This window comes from Hyla sarda, chromosome 3, assembly GCF_029499605.1.
Source record: "Hyla sarda isolate aHylSar1 chromosome 3, aHylSar1.hap1, whole genome shotgun sequence".
NCBI classification, from domain to species: domain Eukaryota; kingdom Metazoa; phylum Chordata; class Amphibia; order Anura; family Hylidae; genus Hyla; species Hyla sarda.
In genome coordinates this window covers 289,730,133-289,742,157 of record NC_079191.1, presented here as the reverse complement: position 1 = coordinate 289,742,157, position 12,025 = coordinate 289,730,133, and the positions used below count along the sequence as shown (strand labels likewise).

The 12,025-nt window shown below is 40.3% G+C and overlaps 1 protein-coding gene across 4 annotated transcripts in view; it reads left to right on the top strand.

Moving 5' to 3' along the window:
- Positions 1-12,025, top strand: part of PDE10A (phosphodiesterase 10A) — a 673,197-nt gene that overhangs the window by 322,455 nt on the left and 338,717 nt on the right. The window contains exon 1 of one of the 4 annotated variants that reach the window (XM_056566829.1): positions 10,416-10,863. The exons of 2 other annotated variants lie outside the window; for them this stretch is intronic. In XM_056566829.1, the coding sequence (XP_056422804.1) occupies positions 10,800-10,863 (64 nt within the window). In that variant the 5' untranslated portion in view covers positions 10,416-10,799. Of the gene's footprint in view, positions 1-10,415; positions 10,864-10,900; positions 10,972-12,025 lie in introns of those variants that run through there. One more of the 4 variants, XM_056566832.1, reaches the window with a different exon arrangement.

Below are 12,025 nucleotides of genomic sequence, written 5' to 3'. Positions count from 1 at the left end.
ATGTATAACAATGTTCCCCCTCTATTTTTTCCCAAAAGCATTGCTACAGATGACTATGAAGTTATACAAACAAATATAATCACTGTCCAATGTCTACTCAGACGAATTCATATGAGAGTGACCATGATAGTTTAATAGAGAGATAGATATAGGACAAACTTAGGGCTCTTTCACATTAACGTTAGTCCCCGTTAATTCATGCCCGTTCTCAAATCCATTCAAGCCTTTTGCAAATGGCTGTAAATAGATCTCATTGATGTCAATGGGATTTTTTCTACAGTCCTTTGTCACCTGTTTGCACTCGTTTGGTTCCTGTTCCATTATTTTTAGTGGAGAAAAGACATTGCATGCAGCATTTTTTTTTCTCCATAAAAAATAACGGATTAGAAACGAATATATGAAATTTAACATTGAAGTCTATGGCAAACAGATGAGCCTGTAATGTTTGCATTTGTTTTTTCCAATCTGTTTATGATGCGTTATTACTTCAGAGCATGCTCAGAAGAGGTGAGTAACCAATAAAGGATACAAACGGATTAAAATGGAATCCCTTTGCATTAGTTTTCATCCCAAAAATAATAATTAAAAAGTAGGGATGGGAAAATAAATTTTTTAAGGAAATTTTTATTTTTTATAATTAACTTTTAATAAATTTTTAATAAAGTGTATGTGAATTTCACATTTTTTCTCTCAATTTTTTTAGGTAGTACTACTACTCCCAGCATGGAACAAACTGTTCCATGATGGGAGTAGTACCTGTACTAATAGACATATCGCCCCAGGTGTCAATCCTGACACCCGATGCGATTGTCCATAATACAGCAGAGATGCGTAGCGGCTCTATACAGCGCTCACATCTCTGCTCTGAACTTCGGCCAGTCATGTGAATACAGTAACCCCCTGACATGCGATGGCCCCGACATATGATAAAATCGACATACGATGGCCTCTGTCGGATAGCAGTTTAAGCATCCCGGACAGGTTCACTTACTGCTCGCTGCTCCGGGTCCACTTCGTGATCCTCCGGCGTCTTCTGTATCTTCTCCAGGGTCCGGGCCTCACTTTCCGGCTTCGTTATTACGTTACTACGCACGCCGTGCCGGCGCAGCAGCGTAATAACATCACCAGAAAGCGAGGCCCGGACACCGGAGAAGACACCGGAGCAGTGGGACAGCATCGGGAGCCCCTGGGACAGCATCAGGAGCGGAGAGGACGCGGTCCGGAGCGGCGGGGACAGGCGAGTGTAACTTCCTATACTTTACATTGCACGGATCCCTCAACATACCATGGATTCGACAAACGATGGGTCGTTTGGAACGAATTACAATCGTATGTTGAGGGACCACTGTAGAACATCACTCATTCATAATTTCTGCCCAGAGTGGTGATTGGCTGGATGGTTGCAGCCAATCACAGCTCTCAGAGGGAAATATGAATAAGTGATATTCAATTCACATCACCGGCCGGAGTACAGAGCAGAGATGCGGAGCGCAGGAGAAAGCCACTCCGCATCTCTGCAATAGATAGGACGATCACAGCGGGTGTCAGGAGTGACAGCTGCTGTGACCTGTCCTTTACTGCAGGTACTGCTATTCCCAACATGGAGCACTCTCTGCTACATGTTCGGAGCTGTAGTACCTGCAGTTAAGGAAAGACCACAGCGGATGTCACTTATGACACCTGCTGCGATTGTCCTGTATAATGTGTAGATGCGGGCAGCTGCTCTTCTATGGTCCCCTGCACTGACGTGTATATATATACACCTATTCATATTTCCCACAGAGAGTCGTGATTGGCTGGAACCATCTGGCCAATCACAGCTCTCTGCCGGAAATATGAATAAGTGTATATATATACAGCAGTGCAGGGGACCATAGAAGAGTGGCCATCTGCATATATTAGTTATACAGGAGGATCACGAGGGACCCGGGGCGGTCAATTAGTACATGTACTACTACTCCCATCATGAAACAGTGTGTTCCATGCTGGGAGTAGTAATACCACCTAAAAAATTAAGGGAAAAAAAGTGAAAAACACACACACACACACACACACACACTACATTTTTATAATTGTCGGCTACATTTTTTGTGCCCTGCCCGCACACATAAATTGATCTCTGTTTAAAAATGTATTAAAATTTTGTTATAAAAAAGAAATTTCGTTAAATACAATTTTTTCCATCTCTACTTTATCTTTTTTATTATTTTTTTAATGGTAAACTACTAAATTTTATTTAAAAAAAGGCATTACCTTTTTGGATCGGTAAAGTCCAAAAAAGAATAAAAATCACCTGCAAAAACGCCACAAGTTAAGCCCACATGGTATTTTTCTTGGCCTTTTTTACCATAGAGTTGGGAGAAAAATGCCACAATTTCAGGGGAAAAAAGCCATAGGCTCAACAGGCAGCGATTTTGCTAAACCGCTAAGGAGCTGAAAAAGAGTGAAAATACACCAAAAGGATAAAAAAAACGGCAAACTGAAAACCGCTAAGTGGAAAAAGAATTTTGCGATTTCTCATTGATTTACACAGCTAACATCTGTCCGCAGAGTTTTGTTGCCGAAAAAACGCCATGCGGCAGAAATCTAGAGAGAGGGAGGAAGGCGCCTCATGTGCGGGATCAGTAGATCTTGTTGGTCGGGGTAGGGGACGGTAATTCCCAAGCCGCTTACCAAAGTTGGTTGTGCGCCCACACACAACAAGGTAAAGTGCAGAAGAGATATAGAAGAAGGTCCACTGCAGCCCTCCTGAGTAAGAGTAAAATCAAAACCGAATGACCAGGGAGTCAGGAGTTTGTCTGGCGCAGAGAGGAACCATCAGGCAGCCAAGTAAAATCAATGGATTTATTAGATGCAACGCGTTTCGCTGCGCATGCGCAGCTTCATCAGGCATGACAAGAGAAGGCTGGTAACAGATATATATACCTCCAGGAATTAACCATTAGAGTACTTTTTGAAAGAGTTGTTACATAAAATTACATATCCACATATGAATGTGACAATGTATGAAAAATATATAAATAGATATAAATAAATATAAATAGACAAAAGTCACAAAAATAATAATGAAACAATAATGTAAAAGCACAATGGAATCATATAAACATATATATATAATATAATTAATCGCATGTGGTGTGAATATACCACCACAAGCGACTCAAGCAATCACACCGCTTAGTCACCGGTGCGGCATTCAACAACGCAAGTTGGATATTATTTCAAAATATATATATAATATAAAAGAATATGGACCTATAAGGTGCTATGTATGTTAATTCAAAGAGTAAAAAATTGATTTGTATATCGCTGCATTATTAAATGGATAATGATAGTATAAATAAAAAATAAACAGTGCGGTAAAACAAATCGCAACTGACCAGAGGGTGATGTATGAACACTACTTAGAGAAAGTGAGGAAAAAGAACTAGAATAACTAGTGCGGTATTGAATACAGCACCCGGCGAAAATGCAGGGTGTGAATATTCATAAAAAGATCCAAATTTACAAACATTAAATAAATAAATAAAAAATATAGAAGTTTCTGTATGCAGAAAGAAAGGAAAAACAAAAAACGGAACTTGGATAATAAAACATAAGAAATAATAAATACACAGTGGGGCGCTCCAGGGTGAACAGCACAGAAGGAACAACGAAAAAAACAGATCAAGATATAATATTTTGGAGATTAATCCATTGGAAGAAATGGAAAGTTTTTAAACCCTAATTTATCAGATTATTTAACTGTATCGATACATTCATTAAAACCTTGAGAGTGCAAAGTATGTAGTTTGTGAATCCAGAAGGATTCACGATTATTTAATCTTTGTATTCTGTTAGGTAAATGAATGGGGATAGTTTCTAGAATAATTAATTTCAAAGTTTCGGTATTTTTTTGATGATGAAGAGTGAAGTGTCGGGACAGACTATGCAACAAAAAACCATGTTTTATGTTCCATCTGTGCTTGTTCATCCTGGAGCGCACCGTTTGTGTGGTGCGGCCAACGTATTGGCGGTCGCAACCACAAGTTAATAGATAAATAGCAAAAGTGGTGTCACAATTTAGTGAATCTTTTATTTTAAATGTTTGTTGTGTGGAAAAGGAAGAGAAAGTATCAGTTTGGATGATCCATTCGCAACAAAGGCAGCGACTTTTTTTACAAGGGAAACAATATGGTTTAATGGAACAGGTATTTTGTGGTGTAAGATGTTCGGAAAATCTACTGGGGGCTAATAAGTTGCTAAGATTTTTGGAACGTCTGTAGGTGACATTAGGAACTGGGGGAATTATTTAGTTTAGAATTTTATCATTTTGGATAATGGGCCAATTTTTAGTTAGTATTTTTCTGATATTAGATGCCTCAATATTGAAATTCGTAACAAAGTTATGTCTAAAGGGGTTATGAGGCTGATTGGAACTAGATTTTTGGGAAATAGATGTAACCAAATCAGATTGTTTTTTATCCTTCACCTTCATGTATGCCTTAGTTAAGAGCGATTTAGGATAGCCCTTCTGTATGAAGCGTTGTTTTAAAACCTGAGCTTGAGAAATAAAATCTGAATCAGAAGTACAGTTTCTGCGAATTCGTAAATACTGGCCGAATGGCACCCCTCTTAGCCAGCTTGGATAATGTGCGCTGTCGAACTGTAAAAAACTGTTAATATCAACAGATTTGAAAAAAGTCTTCGTGGAAATAGTGCCATCCACTGTTTTATGGATATCAAGGTCTAAAAATTGGATGGAATTTTCTGCATAATGCATAGTAAATTTTATGCCCCATGTATTAGTATTCAGCTCATGTACAAAGAGGTCAGCTTCATGTTTGGTACCTACCCAGATCAAGAAGAGGTCGTCTATATAACGATGAAAGAAAAAAACAAACTTAAAATACAGGGACTGTGTCATAACTAGGGACTCGAATCGCCCCATGAACAAATTAGCGTAACTAGGGGCGAATCGAGTCCCCATGGCACAGCCCCTGTTCTGCCAATAAATGGTATGATTGAATTCAAAAACATTATTGAGAAGAATAAATCTAATGGACTCCAGTAAAAATTCTGACTGACTGGGGTTTAGTGAGGGGTCCTCTTGTAGAAAATGTTTAATTGCAGGAACACCTAAATCAGTGGAGATGTTAGAATAAAGGGAGCACACATCCAGGGTAAGGAAACTATAATGAGGGGGGTAGGGATAGGGCATGTAATTCAGAAATGAGCTGAGAGCTGAGAGATTCAGCTCAGCTCATTTCTCAATTACATGCCCTATCCCTACCCCCTCATTATAGTTTCCTTACCCTGGATGTGTGCTCCCTTTATTCTAACATCTCCACTGATTTAGGTGTTCCTGCAATTAAACATTTTCTACAAGAGGACCCCTCACTAAACCCCAGTCAGAATTTTTACTGGAGTCCATTAGATTTATTCTTCTCAATAATGTTTTTGAATTCAATCATATCATTTATCGGCAGAACAGGGGCTGTGCCATGGGGACTCGATTCGCCCCTAGTTACGCTAATTTGTTCATGGGGCGATTCGAGTCCCTAGTTATGACACAGTCCCTGTATTTTAAGTTTGTTTTTTTCTTTTGTCGTTATATAGACGACCTCTTCTTGATCTGGGTAGGTACCAAACATGAAGCTGACCTCTTTGTACATGAGCTGAATACTAATACATGGGGCATAAAATTTACTATGCATTATGCAGAAAATTCCATTCAATTTTTAGACCTTGATATCCATAAAACAGTGGATGGCACTATTTCCACAAAGACTTTTTTCAAATCTGTTGATATTAACAGTTTTTTACAGTTCGACAGTGCACATTACCCAAGCTGGCTAAGAGGGGTGCCATTCGGCCAGTATTTACGAATTCGCAGAAACTGTACTTCTGATTCAGATTTTATTTCTCAAGCTGAGGTTTTAAAACAACGCTTCATACAGAAGGGCTATCCTAGATCGCTCTTAACCAAGGCATATATGAAGGTGAAGGATAAAAAACAATCTGATTTGGTTACATCTATTTCCAAAAAATTTAGTTCCAATCAGCCTCATAACCCCTTTAGATATAACTTTGTTACGAATTTCAATATTGAGGCATCTAATATCAGAAAAATACTAACTAAAAATTGGCCCATTATCCAAAATGATAAAATTCTAAACTAAATAATTCCCCCAGTTCCTAATGTCACCTACAGACGTTCCAAAAATCTTAGCAATTTATTAGCCCCCAGTAGATTTTCCGAACATCTTACACCACAAAATACCTGTTCCATTAAACCATATTGTTTCCCTTGTAAAAAAAAGTCGCTGCCTTTGTTGCGAATGGATCATCCAAACTGATACTTTTACTTCCTTTTCCACACAACAAACATTTAAAATTAAGTATTCACTAAATTGCGACACCACTTTTGCTATTTATCTATTAACTTGTGGTTGCGACCGCCAATACGTTGGTTGCACCACACAAACGGTGCGCTCCAGGATGAACAAGCACAGATGGAACATAAAACATGTTTTTTTGTTGCATAGTCTTTCCCGACACTTCACTCTTCATCATCAAAAAAATACCGAAACTTTGAAATTAATTATTCTAGAAACTATCCCCATTCATTTACCTAACAGAATACAAAGATTAAATAATCGTGAATCCTTATGGATTCACAAACTACATACTTTGCACCCTCAAGGTTTTAATGAATGTATCGATACAGTTAAATAATCTGATAAATTAGGGTTTAAAAACTTTCCATTTCTTCCAATGGATTAATCTCCAAAATATTATATCTTGATCTGTTTTTTTCGTTGTTCCTTCTGTGCTGTTCACCCTGGAGCGCCCCACTGTGTATTTATTATTTCTTATGTTTTATTATCCAAGTTCCGTTTTTTGTTTTCCTTTCTTTCTGCATACAGAAACTTCTATATTTTTTATTTATTTATTTATTTATTTAATGTTTTTAAATTTGGATCTTTTTATGAATATTCACACCCTGCGTTTTCGCCGGGTGCTGTATTCAATACCGCACTAGTTATTCTAGTTCTTTTTCCTCACTTTCTCTAAGTAGTGTTCATACATCACCCTCTGGTCAGTTGCGATTTGTTTTACCGCACTGTTTATTTTTTATTTAAACTATTATTATCCATTTAATAATGCAGCGATGTACAAATAAATTTTTTACTCTTTGAATTAACATACATAGCACCTTATAGGTCCATATTCTTTTATATTATATATTTTTTTTGAAATAATATCCAACTTGCGTTGTTGAATGCCGCACCCGTGACTAGGCGGTGTGATTGCTTGAGTCGCTTGTGGTGGTATATTCACACCACATGCGATAATTATATTATATATATATATATATATATATATATATATGATTCCATTGTGCTTTTACATTATTGTTTCATTATTATTTTTGTGACTTTTGTCTGTCTATTTATATTTATTTATATCTATTTATATATTTTTCATACATTGTCACATTCATATGTGGATATGTAATTTTATGTAACAACTCTTTCAAAAAGTACTCTAATGGTTAATTCCTGGAGGTATATATATCTGTTACCAGCCTTCTCTTGTCATGCCTGATGAAGCTGCGCATGCGCAGCGAAACGCGTTGCATCTAATAAATCCATTGATTTTACTTGGCTGCCTGATGGTTCTTCTCTGCGCCAGACAAACTCCTGACTCCCTGGTCATTCGGTTTTGATTTTATGTGGCAGAAATGGCGTTTTTCTTGGCGTTTCCCCCCTCCCCCCCAAAAAAAAAAAAATTTGTGGAATTCCAGCCTTACTGCTTTTTTTTTGGGGGGGGGGGGGGCTCAAAGTCAAAAGTAGATCCAGTAGGAAGGAGAAATATAAGCCCTTCTTTTATATTTCCCATTCCTTTTGAATACACTTCTGGTTGTGGCTAAAAACTGCATGATGGTTTGTTTGTTTTTTTGCCTTTTTTATTAATTTTTTTTTGAAAACTATGGAAACCTTAAATGGATAAAATGCAGTAGAACACAATTTATTGTATGTTAAAAAAAATACACTTTTTTACATGCCCTTTTGGCACAATAATATATAACACCCACACACACGAATTATAAGTTTATCTTTTTTGTCTCGCTATAAAAACTTCCATGTAAAGAGAAAAACATAGAAAAGAGCACATACTATTTTAGATATCATTCAGGAACTATTATAGCTAAAGCAATACTAAAGGGGGTTCACTTACAGAACTTTTTACAGAGTTTTTTTTTACCAAGTGCAGACGTGGACACAGGAAAGATTTTTCTATAAAGGGTTCTACAAATGATTAATAAAGGAAAATATCTCCCTCCATGCTGTACATTACATATGAAATGCTTTGTTTCCTCTGCACCCTATGACAGAGCTAAAACTGCCTTTATTAATCATGTATTCTCCTCTTCAGGTTTTAGATAAACTTTTTCAATCTGAAAGTAAGAATGGATGTAAACATCCTCCAATGTGTGATCTAACCCTGGATTTGAGTTGAAAAACGACATTTAAAAACCTAAACTTGAGAATATATATATATATATATATATATATATATATATATATATACACACACACACACACACACACACACACACAGTAGTCCCTCAAGTTACAATATTAATTGGTTCCAGGATGACCATTGTATGTTGAAACTAGAGATAAGCGAACTTACAGTAAATTCTATTCATCACGAACTTCTCGGCTCGGCAGTTGATGGCTTATCCTACATAAATTAGTTCAGCTTTCCGGTGGGCTGGAAAAGGTGGATACATTCCTAGGAAAGAGTCTCCTAGGACTGTATCCACCTTTTCCAGCCCACCGTAGCACCTGAAAGCTGAACTAATTTATGCAGGAAAAGTCATCAACTGCCGAGCCGAGAAGTTCGTGACGAATCGAATTTACTGTAAGTTTGCTCATCTCTAGTTGAAACCATTTTATGTTGAGACCATAACTCTATGGAAACCTGGTAATTGGTTCTGAAGCCACCAAAATGTCATCCATAGGAAAAAGTGAGGATTAAAGAAAACTAAGTAGATAACTAATACAGATAAAGCAAGATCATACATATAAAAGTAAGAAAGATCTGCTGGGAGCTGTAATCACTGCCTATGTCATTGTTTCCCAACCAGAGTTCCTCCGGTTGTTGCAAAACTACAACTCCCAGCATGCCCGGACAGCCTTCGGCTGTCCGGGCATTCTGGGAGTTGTAGTTTTGCAACAGCTGGAGGCACTCTCTTTGGGAAACACTGGTCTATGTAGAGGGCAGAAGCTTATTTAGGGTCCTGTACAGAACACGCAGTGTCCTAAAAAAAAAAAAAAGGAAAATGGAGCCGCCCTCACCTGGTGTCCAAAGGAGCAGGTAACCCTGGCAGAGGCAAAGAGTAGTACCGAACATGTAATATCTCCCGGTACTGTAGGGGGCGCTACCAGACACCAGTCAGTGCATGCACTTTAGGAATACACCGGTTTTACCAGTGAAATATCCATTCTGATTGGTCGGTTCTTCCAGTCATTGACACGTTTCGCAGATTCCACAGCATTGTATGTGGAGTCTGGTTTCAAGTTACAATGGTCCAGAAAAGACCATTGTATGTAGAGACCATTGTAAGTTGGGGGATCACTGTATATAGTATATGTTGCAATATCAATTTAACAACCCTTTAGTTGTAATGTTCATACAATAAACATTTACCATGATGGGACAGAAGCAGAAGGGTCCATTTATATGCTATGCCAGGGGAACTCCCATATATCCTATGTATTTATATGGTTGTTAGTGTCCCAGACATATGACCATTTACAATACACAGGACAGGTTTATCCTGTCAGCACATATGATGCACATAGTGTGGACTCTTCACCAATCTATACCGATAAATGCGAGAGAAAGTGATTTTCACCAGTAACAGGATCTATTTCCATAGTGCCCATCATTACATGGGTGAGGAGGATGAATTCCATCAGGCCATGGTGTAGATGAGCCAGGTATTGATCCGTACGTGTACCGTAGCGGCTATGAGCAGGTGCAGTATATGGCTGATCTATATACATCACACATACCCACTTTGCATCTCTTTTAGTAAGCTGACTAGTATGGGTGGCACATGGTGGCACAGTCTGGGCCACTATTACCTTTCCTTCCTCTTACTATTCATAACAGCAAAGTGCAGACCTGCGCCACCACTAGGACACCTTTTATTGCCATTACTAATGCCCTTGCTAGGCATTGTGACTGCTATGGTGCCATCCATACACTGTGCCAACCTGGCCAGCTGTATGAGGTAAGGACTGCGCCGCTGCCGATTCCGCCTGTACATCATCTATCGGGACTCAATAGTCCGGTCTCCCGCTCTATATATGCGGGACATGCCTTGCGTACTCCGTGTGCAGGGCGGGGCAGTCCGCAGCCCCTCCCCCAGCTCTCAAGCCGCCCAGTCCCATTCTCTGCCCACAGCCGCACTGCCCGCCTCCTCCTCGGCTTTCAGACTTGTCATCTATCGTCTCCCACCCACTGCTGCCACCCCACCCTCTTCCCTTCACATCATCGGCGGCAGAGAAGGAAGGCGAGTGCTGAGGGAAGCATACAAAGTCTGCTGGGTGGAGGCAGGAGGCGACCAAGAGGTGAGGGCTGGGAGGCAGCGGAGTCCCGGACATTTGGTGCGCTGCCACCTCCCATCCTGTGGACCGCAGGGCAGAGGTGCCCGGCGTCCCATACATCTGTATCATCCGCTATAGCCAGGGGGGCTTCTTCCTGTGGATCCTTCTACCCGTCCCGTCAGTGGGGCAGACATGGAAGATGGACCCTCTTCTGAAGGCTGCTTTAGGAGGTTCACCAACTGCTTTTTAGGCGCCAGTAAGTATCCTGCTCTACTCTGCAGTGCCAGGTGTTGCGCGTACTGTATGTGGGTATAACTGATTACCAGCACAGGTGTGCCAGCTGCCGGGGGATCAAGCTATACTGGTACTGGGTGATGATGTGCTGGGTGACCTCCTATATGGGCTACTGTTGCTGTTATTTGGTGAACTAGTTATACTGGTGCTGATATATTGTGTGTCCTAGTTATACAGTTAAACAACTGTATAACTAGGACACACAATATATCAGCACCAGTATAACTAGTTCACCAAATAACAGCAACAGTAGCCCATATAGGAGGTCACCCAGCACATCATCACCCAGTACCAGTATAGCTTTATCCCCCGGCAGCTGGCACACCTGTGCTGGTAATCAGCAGATGCTTCAGCTAGATATACTGGTGCTGCTGTACTGGGTAACCTAGCTTGCTTAACTTGTGGTGATGCGCCAGCTGTTGAGCTAGCTTTACCTGTTCTGATGTGCCTACTGTTCTTTGAGCCAGCTTTACCTGTGCTGATGTGCATACAGCTCGTTGAGCCAGCTATACCGGTGCTGATGTGCCAGCTGTTGGTTGAGCCAGCTATACCGGTGCTGATGTGCCAGCTGTTGAGCTAGCTTTACCTGTTCTGATGTGCCTACTGTTCTTTGAGCCAGCTATACCGGTGCTGATGTGCCTACTGTTCTTTGAGCCAGCTATACCGGTGCTGATGTACCAGCTGTTGGTTGAGCCAGCTATACCGGTGCTGATGTGCCAGATGTTGGTTGAGCCAGCTATACCGGTGCTGATGTGCCAGCTGTTGAGCTAGCTTTACCTGTGCTGATGTGCATACAGTTCGTTGAGCTAGCTTTACCTGTGCTGATGTGCCAGCTGTTGGTTGAGCTAGCTTTACCTGTGCTGATGTGCCAGCTGTTGGTTGAGCTAGCTTTATCTGTGCTGATGTGCATACAGTTCGTTGAGCTAGCTTTACCTGTGCTGATGTGCCAGCTGTTGGTTGAGCTAGCTTTACCTGTGCTGATGTGCCAGCTGTTGGTTGAGCTAGCTTTATCTGTGCTGATGTGCCAGCTGTTGGTTAAACCAGCTATACCGGTGCTGATGTGCCAGCTGTTGAGCTAGCTTTACCTGTGCTGATGTGCATACAGTTCATTGAGCTAGCTTTAC